Source organism: Littorina saxatilis, linkage group LG15 (assembly GCF_037325665.1).
Source record: "Littorina saxatilis isolate snail1 linkage group LG15, US_GU_Lsax_2.0, whole genome shotgun sequence".
Lineage (NCBI taxonomy): Eukaryota > Metazoa > Mollusca > Gastropoda > Littorinimorpha > Littorinidae > Littorina > Littorina saxatilis.
In genome coordinates, this window is record NC_090259.1 from 43871030 (window position 1) to 43890489 (window position 19460).

At 39.1% G+C, this 19460-nt stretch overlaps 1 protein-coding gene across 1 annotated transcript; it reads left to right on the forward strand.

Moving 5' to 3' along the window:
* Window positions 1–89: 89 nt before the first annotated feature.
* Window positions 90–18672, forward strand: LOC138949409 (zinc finger protein 729-like). The gene is made up of 4 exons (XM_070321235.1): window positions 90–169; window positions 5059–5327; window positions 6473–6612; window positions 7945–18672. The coding sequence occupies exon 4, from the start codon at window positions 7983–7985 to the stop codon at window positions 10086–10088; it is 2106 nt and encodes a 701-aa protein (XP_070177336.1). The 5' UTR covers window positions 90–169; window positions 5059–5327; window positions 6473–6612; window positions 7945–7982; the 3' UTR covers window positions 10089–18672.
* The last annotated feature ends 788 nt before the right edge of the window (window positions 18673–19460 follow it).

Consider the following 19460-nt stretch of genomic DNA (forward strand, 5'->3'; position numbering starts at 1 on the left):
CTACCTTCATAACGTGGCGCCCTTTTCAGCACTGACCTCATTTAAATAAATGCGTGCGTCACGTGATTTCTTTCCTTGCATACCCATTGGTCGATAGCAAAGGGCTCAAGCTTTTGGGTTGACGCAAGACTGCCGTTAATCATTCCGGATTTTCCCGAATAGCACTAAGGTGAGTTCCGTGTTGCATGTTAATGTAATGAAACCCTTATTTTTGAGGGTTAATGACAATTTGTCCATAACAGTATGATGTTAATTTAAGATCAACACCAGAAGACACTAAATGTGCATTTGTTAGGGGCTCAGTAATTCCCAACGTTTCTCAAACGACTCATTTGTGTTACCGGGCGATCTTCTCAGAGCACTGAACAGTCGCCATAACGTCAGCAACGCACTTCCTTTTAAAACATTTTATATTGATATTCTCTTACATTATTATACTCTACAGATCTGCGAAGATGAATCACCTATACTTTCACTGATTTTCAGTCACTTTCACTGATTTACATTGATAGTGCCGATCATTATTAAGTTATGATGGTCAGTTGCCCTGCTGAGGAAACTCTAGCACCAAAACGAGGCACCTGATTGTAGATCAGACGGTCCACGAAAATAAATTCTTTGAACATTTCTCACTCACGACGGAAAGCAGCCAGGATGTTCCCGTTCGGTGAGCGTTCAATGTTTTTTTGGGTTGAGTTTCAATTTTTGGGGTATTAATCAGTGACAAAATCTGCTGCCTGAAACTGGTAATGATCATCCTCAGAATGCACCATTTTGCATCCTTTTTTTCAAAATTTTTCGGGGGGGGGGGGGGGATGCCCCCGAACCCCCCTAGCAAGCTAAGCGCTTCGCGTGTCAGCTCTGCGCTTTGCGCCTTCACACCCATATCTTCACAATATACTTTTGGACCCCCCCCCCCCCCTCCCATAAAACGAACTGATCCGCCCCTGCTTACTGTGCCTTTATGATTGTAAATTTAAGTTTTAACACTAGCAAATGACACACTGGCAAGCACCTTAGTTTGTGTTTTCGAATAAGCATAAAATCGTTAATTTTAACCTTGACTGAACCACGATCATTCATAACCTCACAGCTCTCAGTTTTAAAGCATCACTGGCTCAGTAATGTTTTATTGTACTTTTCTGGCGCCTATCCTTTTTATATTTAGTCAAGTTTTGACTAAATATTTTAACATCGAGGGGGAATCGAGACGAGGGTTGTGGTGTGTGTGTGTCTGTGTGTGTGTGTGTGTGTAGAGCGATTCAGAGTAAACTACTGGACCGATCTTTATGAAATTTTACAAGAGAGTTCCTGGGTATGATATCCCCAGACGTTTTTTTTTATTTCAGTTTGGAGAAATGTTTTTGATGACGTCATATCCGGCTTTTTGTAAAAGTTGAGGCGGCACTGTCAACACCCTCATTTTTTTTAAATAAAATTGATTGAAATTTTGGCCAAGCAATCTTCGACGAAGGCCGGACTTTGATATTGCATTTCAGCTTGGAGGCTTAAAAGTAAATCAATGACTTTGGTCATTAAAAATCTGAAAATTGTTATTAAAATTATTTTTTTATAAAATGATCCAAAATTACGTTCATCTTATTCTTCATAATTTTCTGATGCCAAAAAACATATAAATATGTTATATTCGAATTATTCGCTCTGAAAATTAAAAATATAAATATTATGATTAAAATAAAATGTCCGAAATCGATTTTAAAATAATTTCATCTTACTCCTTGTCGGTTGCTGATTCCAAAAACATATAGATATGATATGTTTGGATTAAAAACACGCTCAGAAAGTTAAAACGAAGAGAGGTACAGAAAAGCGTGCTATGCAGCACAGCGCAACCGCTACCGCGCTTTGGAGTGTTGAGGGTTGGCAAAGTACATTCACCATATATACCAGTGGATTCAGGAAGCGTGGCGTGTTCTCCAGCGTTGCGATTTGCGGCGCTTCCAGGTGCTCGGGCTTTGGCGGCGCGCGATGTATTCTGCCGCTACGTTTTCTTCACAATCGTTTACACAAAAGTTTACAACAGTTACATCTATCTCAGAACTGTTTACCCTCCCGGATTGTCCGGAATTATAACGCATTTGGGGTCTAAATTCTGGTATTACAGAAATTCCGGTCGCGAGAACCTTTTCTGTTTCCCGTGCGCACAAATTTGAAGTCGAAATTGTGGTAGTCACCAGGACTGATTTTCCGGAAACCTTTTTAGCTCATGGCCGACCGGAACAGCCTTGTCTGCGCATGTGCACAGCAAGGTATTCATCATCCATTCGGTCCGATCGACATGGGACCTAAGTGTAAGCCCGCGATCTCTCTGGGGACAAAATGCCAACCAAAAAAGCTGAAGTTGTACAGAAATATCGACAAAACTATCAAGTCAAGTGGCCTAGCCTTGTCTGGCGAAGTCTAAGAAGAGCGAATCACATGCATTTTAGTGATCGAATTGAGATCAATGCAACAGCAAAGCTAGTCAGTCAAGAGTCAAAATGCGGCACTGCAGCCGTTTGCGAGCCAGGCAACGTGTTCCGAGGTTAGAAGGAATGACAAAACAAGTCGCGTAAAGCAATGTAAAAACAGTTACCGGGTAGTCAGTCGGTATCAAACAACAAGTCGCGTAAGGCGAAAATACAACATTTAGTCAAGTAGCTGTTGAACTCACAGAATGAAACTGAACGCAATGCAACGCAGCAAGACCGTATACTCGTAGCATCGTCAGTCCACCGCTCACGGCAAAGGCAGTGAAATTGACAAGAAGAGCGGGGTAGTAGTTGCGCTGAGAATGATAGCACGCTTTTGTGTACCTCTCTTCGTTTTAACTTTCTGAGCGTGTTTTTAATCCAAACATATCATATCTAAATATAGCTATTCTGATGAACACGTGGGGGAATTCGGAGGCTGTGATTGGATTGTCTCTTCCTATCATCAAAGCATATTGCTGCCGAAGTCGGCCATTTTACTCAATATCCAAAAGCATATTGAGTAAAATGGCATCCAAAAGCATATTGAGTAAAATGGCCGACGCATGGTTCTGGTTTACACATCTGCACCACGCGGCGATGTTTCTATCGACAACAGCATACACTGACAACTTGAAATTCTTCTCGGGAATGTTTTTCAGCTTTACAAACTTGAAATTCTTCTCGGGAATGTTTTTAAGCTAAGTTACAAATGTCGATAGCAAATTTCCAGAAGCTGCAATCTGAAGCGACCTATCTCTGATTCTAGCAGACGATCTCTCCAATGTTTAACACAAAATCAGCAAACTCTCCTGTCACATAGAACGTCCATTGTATAGTGCAATGTTGAAATGAAGTTACTGGTCTGAAACATTTAGTCGTTTCTTCTGAGACAATCCTTGTTCTCTTATCATCTGCAGATTTACCGCAGTCTTCACCACGCGAATTCCCAACAGAAGTCAGACTTTCGAACATACAATATACGTAGGCAAGCATGATACGTCATGACGTCATATGATTCCTAGCATATTGACGTAATGCTAAACATCCGGTTATCTCGAGTTTTCTCCGTAATACATGTCCGTGGGTTTTTCAATGTTCGGTTATTTCCGTGGCTTCATGCGGAAAGGGAACCATCGTCTGCACTCAACGAAATGGACCATTCTGGTACTTGTTGCTGACAAAAACATGATTTTAACACAGAATTTAATGTCAGAATAGCTATATAATCGCTATTGTGTTTTCATCGTAGCAATAGGGTCCGATATTTAGACTCGAACAAGTATAATGCGACTCGTCTTCGACTCGTCGGCATTATACTTGTCTCGTCTAAATATCGGGCCCTATTGCTACGCTGAAAACACAATAGCTGGTAATGTTTTTGGAATCAGGAACCGACAAGGAATAAGATGAAAGTGTTTTTAAATTGATTCCGAAAATTTAATTTTGATAATAATTTTTATATATTTAATTTTCAGAGCTTGTTTTTAATTCAAATATAACATATTTATATGTTTTTGGAATCAGAAAATGATGGAGAATAAGATGAACGTAAATTTGGATCGTTTTATAAAAAATTTTTTTTTTTTACAATTTTCAGATTTTTAATGACCAAAGTCATTAATTAATTTTTAAGCCACCAAGCTGAAATGCAATACCGAAGTCCGGGCTTCGTTGAAGATTACTTGAGCAAAATTTCAACCAATTTGGTTGAAAAATGAGGGCGTGACAGTGCCGCCTCAACTTTCACGAAAAGCCGGATATGACGTCATCATATACATTTATCAAAAAAATGAAAAAAACGTATGGGGATATCATACCCAGGAACTCTCATGTCAAATTTCATAAAGATCGGTCCAGTAGTTTGGTCTGAATCGCTCTACACACACGCACGCACGCACACACACACATACACCACGACCCTCGTTTCGATTCCCCCTCTATGTTAAAACATTTAGTCAAAACTTGACTAAATGTAAAAAGAACAACACCAAAAAACGGTTATCACCGAGACTACATTTAAATAATCTGGACTTACCATACCCGCAGACTGAGACCGAGAAGCATTGAAAAATGTCGTAAAAAGGAGGGGTCTTTATTGGGAATATGAGGGTAGAGTTTCATCACAGGTCAGGCAAATTCTTTCTCAGCTTTCGCAATTGCACCTGTGTTGCTTCTCTCTAGGCAAGTGAAGTGTTGTAAATGTTTATTTAGGATAATTTTGATATTCATTTCACAAAAGACGGTTATAGGCAATCAACTGAAAGGCGATTAGCATAGAATTGACTAAAAGTAGCATAAAATAGATCCCATGAAGTTTGTATTGGGTAATAAGTTGGACAGACCTATTCCCGAACTGATAAGAAAATGGGCTTTGTGTGCATTTTTTTTTTGGGGGGGGAGGGGGCAAACAGTTTAGATCAGAAGTCTTAAAATGGATTAAATGGTAACCCTTGTTGTCAGTTTGGTTGTGTTTTTTTTAAGGCTTTCTACTGTGTCCAAACACCTCAGTGTGCATGTGTGTGTTTGAGCAAAAGAGAATTTTTTCTCTGCTTCTTTAAACCGCTGAACATTGTTGTTTCCACAGCAATGATTTGAACACCCGATCAACCATGAACCTACCACACCTTGGAGAGTGAGCTGCTATGATCCCCCAACAGCTTGATCAGTGAACAGTCAGCACCTTGATCAGTGAACAGTCAGCACCTTGAGCTGTCAGGAACCATGGCTTCTCCCAATAGCATGGAGGAAGGAGACTCAGCTCTTCTCTCAGATGTCAAGATAGTCTGGTAGAGATTGATGTCGCAGAAGAGTGTTATTTGGCACATCACTGAAAGTGAAACAATTGTCCATATGGTAAGGAGTCTATATGGTAAGGCGAATGAAAAACACCTAATGGGGAGGGAGGGGATGTTTCGGGGGAGTGGTGGTGGTCAAATCGACAAGAGGCATTGTTGACGTTATTGGTGACAGCCAGCCTTGATAGCTCTTCACACCTTTTGGAGGGTGTAGTAGACAAACAAGTCGAGTAAGGCGAAAATACAACATTTAGTCAAGTAGCTGTCGAACTCACAGAATGAAACTGAACGCAATGCAACGCAGCAAGACCGTATACTCGTAGCATCGTCAGTCCACCGTTGACGGCAAAGGCAGTGAAATTGACAAGAAGAGCGGGGTAGTAGTTGCGCTGAGAAGGATAGCACGCTGTTCTGTACCTCTCTTCGTTTTAACTTTCTGAGAGTGTTTTTAATCCAAACATATCATATCTATGTTTTTGGAATCAGGAACCGACAAGGAATAAGATGAAAGTGTTTTTTAATTGATTTCGACAATTTAATTTTGATAATAATTTTTATATATTTGATTTTCAGAGCTTGTTTGTAATCCAAATATAACATATTTATATGTTTTTGGAATCAGCAAATGATGGAGAATAAGATGAACGTAAATTTGGATCGTTTTATAAAAATTTGTTTTTTTTACAATTGTCAGATTTTTAATGACCAAAGTCATTAATTAATTTTTAAGCCACCAAGCTGAAATGCAATACCGAAGTCCGGGCTTCGTCGAAGATTACTTGATCAAAATTTCAACCAATTTGGTTGAAAAATGAGGGCGTGACAGTGCCGCCTCAACTTTCACGAAAAGCCGGATATGACGTCATCAAATACATTTATCAAAAAAATGAAAAAAACGTCTGAGGATATCATACCCAGGAACTCTCATGTCAAATTTCATAAAGATCGGTCCAGTAGTTTAGTCTGAATCGCTCCACACACACACAGACAGACAGACACACACACACGCACGCACATACACCACGACCCTCGTCTCGATTCCCCCCTCTACGTTAAAACATTTAGTCAAAACTTGACTAAATGTAAAAAGTCTGGCTGACCAATATATTGTGGTTGCCAGCTGGGGTGGTGTGTTGGGGACTTGACACAGTTTAGACTATTGAGTGTTGCGTTTGAAATTTAATTGTCTACTTCTGCTTTCAGTTATGTTGAATCAGCAAGCAGAATGCCATTGCCCAAAACAGGAACCAGGAGAAACATTTGATACAGTGCAGGCATTGGATGGACAAGGTGCAGTTAGCACTCGCAGCGATACCTGGCTGAAACAAGAGACCAGTACAGTGGTACTATACATCTATTCATATCTTTGTCGAATATAAGCCATGTAGGTTTTAACAGAGAGGGAATCTAAGAACAGGGAAAGTCTCAGAAAAGTGGGTCTTTATGATGAGAGGAGTTTTTAAAATGCAGAGATTTAGGCGACCTGGAAATCTTATTGGTAAATTGTTCCAAAAAAACAAATCAAATGTTTTAATAAGGTTTCTAATGCCTCATATCTCCCCAGGTTGGAGAACTTGGGCAGCTCTGTTAACCTTCACCGGATCACGCGTTGGACTACACAGTCCGGATGATGTGGGTCGTGTACGACCCATACTTCCCAAAGAAGGATTCAACGTAAAAGTATGGGTCGCACACGACCCACGCCATCCGAATAGGGATAAACATTTTGCTGCCTCTTTGCAGAGTATGGGTCGTGTACGACCCACGCCATCCGAATAAGGATAAACAACGTAAAATTCCTTACGTAATTCCATATGGGTCGTCCACGACCCACATCATCCGGACTTTTTAGTTCGTTTATTTGTTTGTTTACAAAGATATTCTTTCAAAAGTTGGGCAATGAGAAGGTCGTATGGTGATTAGAGATTACATGAAGTCTCAATTAAAAACTCCAAATAGTTTCAGAGATAAAGACGATTTTGTGAGGCTCTGGGTCGTCCACGACCCACGAAGCACGGTGAAGGTTAAAAATTCCATACAACAAACCTGGCTGGGAATCCATATGAATTCGCCGTATTTTGTATACACTTACGATTGTCTAGAATACGATCACTACGGTCAGTGGAGAAAAAATCTGACGAGAAAAATTCGAAGACTTTGTTTTTTGACAAGGGCACTGAAGCTGATCCAGTAGTTTGACACATGATTACAGTTTTTGTCAGTAAAGATGGAAAGAAGCATTTCTTTAGAATGTATTGGTAGACATTAATATTGCGACGGACGCGTGTGAAGCAGCTTTGAATCATGGATGTTGAAATGCTGTTTTGAGTACGCTAATTTTTCTGAAAATACACCTAGCTTGTTTGAGAATACTCCAAGTGCAAAACAGGGGTTCCCAGGACTGATGTAAGGTTCAGCGATTTAAAATTGAATATCAATTGTGTACACAAGTAGATAACTGCATGAAACTGAAGTCTTATAAATATAAGAGCAGTTACTATATGAACCTACATGCAATCTACATTTATTTCAGTCACTTTGAATTTTACTGAGTGATGCCTGCTTCTAATTTTAGGTATGTTTTAATCTGCAAAAGGAAACAGGAAAAAAATATATGCCATTCACGGATCATAATCAGCTCTTTCGTATCACTTGCTTTTGCTTTCATTTTCCAGTGCCAGTCAGAGAGGTTGTGGCCACAGACACAGCTACCATGTCTACAGTCCAGACATTGGAAGGACAAGCTGCAGACAGCACTCACAGTGATACCTGGCTGAAACAAGAGAAACTGAAACATACAAGTATTGAGTGTAATGCTGGGCTCAAAGAGTCCGGTAATCTGAAGCCAATGTGCCCGACAGAGAAAATACTTGCCTGTACAGAGAGTGGTGCTGAGCCTACAAAGTCTGGATATTTCAAGCAACACATTTTAACAAATACGGGAGAGAGAAAATATGCTTGTACAGAATGTAATGCTAGGTTCGCAAAATCAAGTGCTTTGAAGCGGCACATATTAACACACACAGGAGTGAAAAACCATGCATGCACAGAGTGTGATAGTAGGTTCACACGGTCCAGTACTTTGAAGCAACATATGTTAACACATAGGGGAGGTAAAAAGCATGCATGTACTGAGTGTGATGCTAGGTTCACACAGTCTGGGCATTTGAGGCAACATATGTTAACACATACAGGAGTGAAAAATCATGCGTGTACCAAGTGTGATGCTAGGTTTAACAAATCTGGGCATTTGAAGCTACATATGTTAACACATACAGGAGTCAAAAAGTATGAGTGTACTGAGTGTAAAGCTAAGTTCACACAGTCGAGTGCTTTGAATCGTCACATACTCACACATACAGGAGTGAAAAAGTATAAATGTTCAGAGTGTGAAGCAAGATTCATACATATTGGATATTTGAAGCAACACATTCTAACACATACTGGAGAGAAAAAATATGCTTGTACAGAGTGTGGTGCCAGGTTCAAACGGTCTAGTCATGTGAAGGAACACATGGTTACACATTCAGGAGTGAAAAACCATGCTTGTATAGAATGTGATGCTAGGTTCACACGGTCTAGTTCTTTGAAGCAACACATGGTAACACACACAGGAGTGAAAAAATATGCGTGTACAGAGTGTGATGAAAGGTTCACACAGTCTGGGAATTTGAAGCAACATATGTTAACACATTCCGGAGTGAAAAATTATGTGTGTACTGAGTGTGATACTAGGTTCACACTGTATTCTACTTTGAAGCGACACATGTTAACACATACAGGAGAAAAAAAGTATGCATGTATTACGTGTGATGCTAGATTTGCACAGTCTAGTTATTTGAAGCAACACATGTTAACACATTCAGGAGTGAAAAAGTATGCGTGTGCAGAGTGTAATGCTAGGTTCACAGAATCTAGTAATTTGACGCGACACTTTCTAACACATACAGGAGTGAAAAACTATGCATGTAGAGAGTGTGATGCTAAGTTCACTCTGTCTCTAAGTTTGAAGAAACATATGTTAACACACACAGGAGTGAAAGAGCATGCGTGCACTGAGTGTGATGCAAGGTTTGCACTGTCTTGTAACTTGAAGCGACACATGTTAACACATACAGGTGTGAAGAAGTATGCATGTACAGAGTGTAATGCAAGGTTCGCAGACTCAAGTGGTCAAAAGCGGCACATGCTAACACATACGGGAGAGAAAAAGTATGCATGTACAGAATGTGATTCCAGGTTCGCACTGTCTGACAATTTGAAGAAGCACATGCTATCACATACTGGAGTGAAAAAGCATGCATGTACAGAATGTGATTCAAGGTTCACACTGTCTGGGCATTTGAAGCAACATATGTTAACACATACAGGAGTGAAAAAGTATGCGTGTACCGAGTGTGGTGCAAGGTTCAAACAGTCTGGGCATTTAAAGACACATATGTCAACCCACACAAAAGTGAAAAAGTATGCGTGTACCGAGTGTGATGCTAGGTTCACACTGTCACGAGATTTGAAGCGACACATTCTGACACATACTGGAGAGAAAAAATATGCTTGTACAGAGTGTGGTGCCAGGTTCAAACGGTCTAGTCATTTGAAGGAACACATGTTTACACATTCAGGAGTGAAAAACCATGCATGTACAGAATGTAATGCTAGGTTCACACGGTCTAGTTTTTTGAAGCAACACATGTTAACACACACAGGAGTAAAACAACATGCGTGTACAGAGTGTGGTGCAAGCTTCAAACAGTCTGGGCATTTAAAGAAACATATGTTAACCCATACAGAAGTAAAAAAGTATGCGTGTACCGAGTGAGATGCTAGGTTCACACTGTCTACTAATTTGAAGCGACACATGTTAACAAATGCAGGAGTGAATAAGTATGCAAGTACAATGTGATGCAAGGTCATGCTCAACAAAAAAAAGGAAAGTGTGTGACCCAGGTCCACCATGGCTCAGGGGTAACATAAACCATGAAATCTGGTGTGTGGTTTACGTAAGCTAAATAGCCATTTAAACGAACTGTATCATTTAATGCTGTTAAATTCCTAGTGCAAGTGTGTTCCATAAGGTTAGAACTGCTTTTTTTGTGAGAAATTTAAAGCGTTCAGTAAACCACATGAGACAGACTAGGGCTTTAACTCGCCAGCGGTGGGAGTAACTTCAAGAAAGTCACGAGCCCACCAGAACTTTCGCTTGTCCAGTACATATCATAGTTACTGCATATGCAGTGTTTATGGCTTTGCAACTCCATATTACAACAAAAAACGTATTTCATTGAACCAGAATGGCGTTTTTGTTTTAATATGGATTTTCAAAGCATTTTTATTTTTACTTGCCCCTGGCAATTTGGCGTACAATTTTGCAATCCCTAGAGATTTGAAGCGACACATGTCAACATATACAGGAGTGAAAAGGTATATATATATATATATATATATATAGAATGACGTCAAGAGCGAGAATGCATAGAAATTACGTCATGAGCAAGGGAGATCATCCTTTACTCTGTGTGTGTCTCCACCGCCTACATTCCAACAACAACGTAATTTCTATGCATTCTCGCTCTTGACGTCATTCTATATTTAACTTTTCTTTAAAAGTACAAGCGATCGAGTGCACATTTTGGCATTTTTAGCAGCGCTCTCATTATAAATTTATATATATATATATGCATATTGAGATTGCAGGGATGGCCAAATCATCCGCCCGGTCACTAGGGGCAAGTTAAAAATCTGCCAGGCAAGTAGAAAATGTCTGGCAGCTTGCTCAGCTGAACTCCTACACACTCTTATGTCCACTTGTACATGATATTCAAAAGAGAGAGGAGGCGAGATTGGACATTTACTGATGCAAAGCGTCCATAATCCCTTTTGGAGAAATGATTTTAAACATTATAAGCCTTTCGCATGTAAATGTGTCCCTGTCTCCCTGAGCGATACCGCCCTTCGTGGTCGGCTGGGCGTTAAGCAAACAAACAAACAAACAAAATCCCTGAGCGATTTTGCTTCAGACCGTTTGTATTATAATGTAAATATCTATATAGAAAAAGTTATTTTCAACAGAAACTGGATGGAAAATTGTATTACGACAGTTGGTCATTTGATGGGAGCAAATGTTTTTTTGATATATATAATTATTTTAAATTACAATATCCAAATGTACATGTAAACTTTCTGTTCTTTGAGGGCGTAATACGCTCCATTAAGAATTACCCCAAAAGATTAGCGTTGGATCCAGATCCTAATGTTTTTCATATTGGCGAAGATGTTGTATGGAAACAAATTCCAACGGTGTAGTGAAACACATTTATACCCACCTGGTTTTTGTCATGAGGAAGAAACCTTGAAACATTTATTTTGGGATTGTACTACGTAACTAGTGTTCAGATTTTTGGTCTGATTTCATACACTGGTTATGTTTACATTTTGTACATTGCACTAATTTGAAACTCACAAAAGAATTTATTATTTTAGGACATTTGCATAATGTATACACTACAGTCGTTTTGGATCAATTTATTCTCTTTGCCAAAGTATGTATATTTAGAGCTAAGTTGAATAAGATTGCCCCAACACTTAATCTTTTGTGAAAATTGTAAAACGAAAGATTTTGATTGAAAGTACAACTCTAGTAATATTAATGAGTACTAGTATAAATAATAATCATGGTAAATTTGAAAGAGACTGGTGTCTTTATAAACTTTTTTTTCATTAATGTTTTACGACGATATACCAATTTGTTGTTCTATACTCCTATTACCCATTGTAAAAATATGATTATATCCATAGTACCTTATGTATGTTTTGAGGTAAGATAGTGGCAGGTATATAATTATTACAGTGTGACCACAGCCCCAACCATCTCTCTCCCCCCCATCCCCACCCTCTCCTTAAACTCTCCCCTTTCGCTACCAGGTATGTCTGCGTGTGTATTCATATGGGTGAAACTAATTTGTATTCCATAACTGTAAACCATGTCACCATGTGGTTGCTTTAATACTTTTATGTGATGTCTATTGGAAAATATCAGAAAAATGGCTTACTTTGGAAGCAAATGAGGGGGAGGGGGGGGGAATCTACTACAGCGAGACACAGGAGTAAACCCACTACTCCCAAAGTTTCTGTGTGCAAAATGACAGGGCTTTTCTTGTTTTTGGGGTAGTCATCGACATCCCCCACAATAATGGGTAATGTAATATAGTTTAGTATATTTTGTAGGGGTGCCTTCAACCTCTTAAATATTTTTTTAATTGGCATTACTAGATCGGAAAATGTATTATGATAACGGTTTGCTATGTTCACAGCTCAGTTTTTGTGCTAAACGACCGAGAGGGGCCCCCGAGCCACCCCGGGTGGGGGTACTTTGGCGTCAACAGAAAATAATTATCTAATCAGTGGTTAAGTGACACATCTATTTAGGGGTTTTTGAGGGCGCTGATTCCAAAAATGATGCTTTTATCTCGATTAAATGTCATGATCAAAGCTAAGAGACGATATATTGCAAATAATAATATTTTTATCCATAAAAAGTGAAGAAAAATATTCAAAAACAAAAAACATTTTATTGAGAGCAATAGAGAGCAAATTTCAAACAATAATATTAATAAGGACAAATCAGCATAGCTGAAAGTGTTGTCAACAAAATATACGACATAATAATTATTATGCAATAGGTTTATTAAAACATCAACTCTTTATTGAAACATATGATTATGTTATAAAATTTAGCTTATTACCTAGGTCATTACTGTAAAAGTATCAACACTATGCAATAGCATTGCATAGATGTACTTTGTGTCTAATTGAGAAAGATACAAGTAGTCATCTAGACAACTATATTAATCATATCAATTAATCAGAAAGTGTTAAACATTTAGTCAAAATTGATAATTCTGTCATGAAAGCTGTTGAACTTATCTTGACTGATTTGAACGGTTAAATCACGTGCTCATTTCTAAAAAAAAACGTTATCAAAAATAAACTATTATGATACACCCACAATTAATGTTTGGCGTAATCTCAAAATAAAAAAAATATGCAAGAATAGTTGGCAGCATCTCAAATGAGACGTATACAAGGAATAGTTTAAGCATAATCTCATAATAACATGAATACAGGGAACTCGTAACACATATACGGAGAATGTTTGGTGTCATCTCATAATAACAACTACTATGAATAGTTGGCATCATCTCATGCAAACACACTTACAACGAGTGTTTGGCATCATCTCATAATAACACACCTACACGAAAAGTTTGGCATAATTTCATATCAACAAAACCCTAAAGGAATGTTTGGCATAATCTCGGGTAAACCAAATCTTCATCATATCTGCGTCTGTCAACATTCCTGGTAGTGAACCATTGTACAAAGGAGACAGTTACAACTCTTCATCACTTTCAAACATTGCGTCAAAGTCAACTTCATCCACTTCCATGTCTTCTTCATCTTCCGTTTCCTTGTCTTTAGGATCAATAGCAGCTAACAGAATAAATCAAAGACGCTGGCAAAATGGGTTTTGATGACCATATCGGTTCCAGTAAGTCTTTTGCGTTTCTCATCCATCCCTGGCCTTCATCATAGGGTTTTGGTTTCTCTACAATGGCTATGTGCGCTCTTTTGTACAGAGCAACACGGTGGTTCACACGTTTGTTGTGTGGCTGCAGAGCAGCACGACAAGGAGGCAGACGAGCGAGGTCGACTTTGGACTTCGCGGTGAGTTTTTCATCTTCACCCACCATTTTGCAGAGCATTTTCCCACGAACTGTATTCACTGACAGTTCCCGACTGTGTCCATACATGACGCAGGCAAACTGTTCCAATGACTTCGTCCACTTCATGGTGGATGCTCCATTCGTCACCAAGCCGTGCGAACGCTTCCTGAAACTTTGGGTTTTTCTGCAGTTTCTTCAACGGTCCTACCTTTCCCTTCCCTTTGAAGGCACTGGTGCAGTCTTCTCCACTCCACACGTAGTACCCAAGAAGTGCGGCTCAGTAATTTTTTCCAAGAGACTCAGCAAACTCAGTGACGTTGATCAGCCGCCTGTGTTTTCCAGACCCTGTGTCTAGGTACACGTTCAATTTGATTTCATGAGCATGGTACAACAGGATGACAAATATGTCAGTATCAGGCGTCCTGACGACAGCGTCCGTGTATCCAATTGCTGCGGCGTGGTGGAGATACAGCACAACCCTTGTGTCGGTCTCCTCTTGGTTGCTGTAGATCGTATGAATCTCATGTGCCTCGACCTTTCCGTTGGATGATGTCAATTTATGGGCCCTTCCTTCTACGATCAGAACTGCCATGTCTGTCTTTTCGAGTCTTGAAGCTGCACGTTGGTCACTCCATACTCGAAATAAAAGCTGGCACAACTGCTTTTTGTTGTCGTCATTCGCTAGGAACTGCTTGAAGTCGCCAGGCTTCCTGGTTGATGGTCCATCGACAATGATTTTTTCTGATTTCCCCCGCCTTTCTCTCTCCTGTGCTTTGATGGACTGCGGATGGTAGCTGTCTGTCGAGAACAAGAAGTGTTTCTTCGCCACCATCTGGTCAAGGATTTGCAAGCATATTTCACCAAAGGTCGGGGGCATGTTTGTGAGGATGTGAAGCAGAGCCATGCCATCCTGGATGAACAAGGCGTCTTTCATAGTAAGGATGACCCTTGATAATCATAGCATGAATCTATGACAACCCTGGTATATATTTTACTCACAGACTTTCACTGATTATTATTACTTTATATATAATAATTGATATGCAATACCTGAGGGGATAATGACAAGATTTTAAATGAAGAATATCATATGTTTACTAAGTATGTACTAACTATTTAACCAATTTGAACTGGATATATTGTTTATTTTAACCAAAAAAATCGTAATTCATATGTGATCATGACATTTAATCGAGATAAAAACATCATTTTTGGAATCAGCACCCTCGAAAACCCCTAATTAGATGTGTCACTTAACTATATTACTGATTAGATAATTATTTTCTGTTGGCGCCAAAGGACCCACACCCGGGGTAGCTTGGGGGCCCCTCACGGTCGTTTAGCACAAAAACTGAGCTGTGAACATAGCAAACCGTTATCATAATACATTTTCCGATCTAGTAATGCCAATTAAAAAATATTTAAGAGGTTGAAGGCACCCCTACTGAATCTACTGCACTAATAAGGGTCCTTATATAACCATCAGGAACCTCTGACGCAGATTTTAATTGCAGGACAATCCCAACGGTTTTAAAGGCAGCTCATTTTCCCAATGAGCTCAGCCAGAATATCCAAAACGTCACCAATTGCATTCAGGCTGCTTCTACCTTTGTTGATTATATAAGGACCTTATTACTCGATATTGTTGTGGTTGTTGACGACAACCCCGAAAACAATAAAAGACCTGCCATTTTGCACACAAAAACTTTGGGAGGAGTGGGTTTACTCCTGGGGTCTTGACCTTAGTAATCTCAAAGTCACTATTATGGCGTTCAAATCAGCTCATGCATAGTGATCAGCTGGGAAGTGAACTTCTAAAGTAGGCATTGACTTCCAGGGTTTCACACTTCCTCCATTAGCATACGAGCCCTAGAGGGTAACAAAATGCATCTCTCTTGTCTAATCATGTCCCAATCACGTTTTCACCAAATACACAGAAACAGTCAGCCACTTATCTGTCCTAGGCATCTGTCCTATTGCTTGTGCCTCCGAGATATTACTTTTTTCTTCTTTTGTATAATTATTATTTTAAATGCAGTATATGTCTATGGGCTTTGTTCCGTCAGTGCAAACTAGTCTATAATACTTTACTCATATGAGATGAACTTACATTTTTCTTCTTCTATGCAATGTATACATGAACATGTAGTATATTATATAATATATGTATCATTTGTATGTAAATTGTATTCTTACTTGCGTTGATCTAGTATGAACATATGAAGCCGTAGTTTTCTTTACTTTTTTATTCCGGTATTTAGATTAGTCTCTCTGTAGGACGAGGGCCACATTTTAAAATGCAGATCACTGCTTACTCTACATGTATTACCCTTGTTAAATAAAGAATTGTCATTGTCACATACTTGCAGATGGCACCACTAGCACTATTTACAGATATAATGCCTATTGTGCTGAATGCAGTGGCCTGTATGCACAAAGAAAATCACTTCTGACATATGTATATAATTCTTTCTTTCTTTATTTGGTGTTTAACGTCGTTTTCAACCACGAAGGTTATATCGCGACGAGGGAAAGGGGGGAGATGGGAATGTATTTAATATATACATGTATTTACAATTATAATGATGTACTGCGCTACTTTTAGTGTTAATATCAGTGGTAGTTGTTGAAATATACTTACAAAACAGCTGCATACTGGGCAAGTTATTCAGCATCCTTTGCTGAAGTCAATGATGTTAAAAACTCAATAATCTAATATACCTGTCTTGTGCAAAGTTACCGTACATACTGAGACATGCAACAGAAAAACCATATGTGCTCAGCATGTGGTGCTGAATTGATGTAATCGAATGATTTGAATGAGCATATAAAAAATATGCTAGATTTTGCCAATGTAATTGTCATTTGAATGGTCACTGGAGAGAAGCTGCATCAGTGTTATTTGTATTATGCAATGTACATCAAATAACCACTCTAAATGCATACAACATGTGTAATGGAGTAAGCAAGATTTATACGGAACCAATCTCCTGGCACCTGAGAGAATAACAAGCATTGAAATGAACAAGTGACTTTCATCCTTGTCAAAAAAGTGATTTTGATGCAATGTACAGTCAGTCCGTTTATTAAGTGGGTATGGTGGGGAAGTGCCAAGTGGGTGTGATTTCCTTTTAATACGGGTTCACATTGTTCACGTGTTTCATATTTTTTTATGTACGTTGTATGGGTCGAGCTAGAGTTTTTATTCCATCTTACGGTGAAAGTCCATCTTTTTACATGAATTTGACCAAAATTGTACCGTGCTTTAGCTAGTTTCGTGAGTAGTGTTTTGCTTGTATTTTGTTCTTTGGTAATTTTTGGTTAGTAGACTGCGCAATCGTTTGTGAGAGATGCATTTTGTTTTATTGGCAGTCCTCTCTTGCATACCCACATGGCTCGGACGTGTGTCCAGAACTGCCATAACTAAGTCTTCATTAATGCTCTGTCGTGTTTGAACAAGGATTTATTCATCTCGTTCAGCCATAATGTAAGTTTGATTGTATATTTGTCTTGAGTTTATTGTTTTGTTTTCTTGCTCAATTTGTAATGAGATGTTTAAATAGAAAACTTTTTTGTCTGAACACATCTGATAGTTAACCTTTTGACGGTTTTTATGTAAGCGATCGCTCGATGTAATTGTAAGAAGTTTTAGGTTTTCAAAGTTAACGTTGTGATTGTACGTTGGCTCCGTGCCTTATGTTTAGGTCTCCGCATAAAGGCCTATCGTTGTTTACATATGTCAAAAGATTTTTTGACTCACATGCGAAGCAAAAGTGAGTCTATGTACTCACCCGAGTCGTTCGTCCGTCCGTCCGTCCGTCCGTCCGTCCGTCCGTCCGGAAAACTTTAACGTTGGATATTTCTTGGACACTATTCAGTCTATCAGTACCAAATTTGGCAAGATGGTGTATGATGACAAGGCCCCAAAAAACATACAGAGCATCTTGACCTTGCTTCAAGGTCAAGGTCGCAGGGGCCATAAATGTTGCCTAAAAACCAGCTATTTTTCACATTTTTCCCATTTTCTCTGAAGTTTTTGAGATTCAATACCTCACCTATATATGATATATAGGGCAAAGTAAGCCCCATCTTTTGATACCAGTTTGGTTTACCTTGCTTCAAGGTCAAGGTCACAGGAGCTCTTCAAAGTTGGATTGTATACATATTTTGAAGTGACCTTGACCCTGAACTATGGAAGATAACTGTTTCAAACTTAAAAATTATGTGGGGCACATGTTATGCTTTCATCATGAGACACATTTGGTCACATATGATCAAGGTCAAGGTCACTTTGACCCTTATGAAATGTGACCAAAATAAGGTAGTGAACCACTAAAAGTGACCATATCTCATGGTAGAAAGAGCCAATAAGCACCATTGTACTTCCTATGTCTTGAATTAACAGCTTTGTGTTGCATGACCTTGGATGACCTTGACCTTGGGTCAAGGTCACATGTATTTTGGTAGGAAAAATGTGTAAAGCATGTGAGTCGTATGGGCTTTGCCCTTCTTGTTTTGTCAATTTGCTGATGATAACATTGTTTGAAGACTTGTTACAATGTTTATTGTCTTATTTCTAATGTTTATTTTTTGTTGTGTTTTGTTTGTTTCAGTATTTTACCGCTTTTTCCTACTAAATAACTCATGGCTAGAAATAAATAAACTTATTAGTAGCTTGAAGCGCGTCAGAATCTATGTACGAGCGAAGCGGTGAAAGTTGAATTAATCTGAAAACACACAGGCAGCCACAGTCATTGTGTGTGTGTGTGTGTGTGTGTGTGTGTGTGTGTGTGTGTGTGTGTGTGTGTGTGTCCTCGGTGATAGTCAAGTGAACAGGTCACCAATCATCTAATACGTTATTTTTTCAACCTGCTACATGTCTATGCATTCACAGAGCTGCCAAATGCTATGCCAAGCTGAAGATTGCTATGCTGAAACAAATAATCACAAACATGGTACAGTTCCCTCTTTTTAGTCAGTGTGAAAACATTAGAAAAATGTCACTGCAGATGCTCTCTAATGGGCATTTTATGTTCCTGCATAATTCTCATGACACTTTATTAACAAGAGGCGAAGCCTTCAAGGCTCCCGTCAGAAATCGACAAACATTAACACAAACTCAATCACTCCGTCATACATACAAAACACACACTCTTACTCACATAGACAGACGGACACACACACCTTTACAAACAAACACACATACACACACAAACATACACACAAACTCATGCACACACACACACACACACACACACACAAACACATACACACACTCTCTCTCTCTCAGTCTCTCTTTCTTACACACACACACACACACACACACACACACACACACACTCTCTCTCTCTCAGTCTCTCTTTCTTACACACACGCACACACACACACACACGCACACACACACACACACACACGAGTTCACATACACAAACAGTAACAATAACACATGTGCACAAAATGAACACACA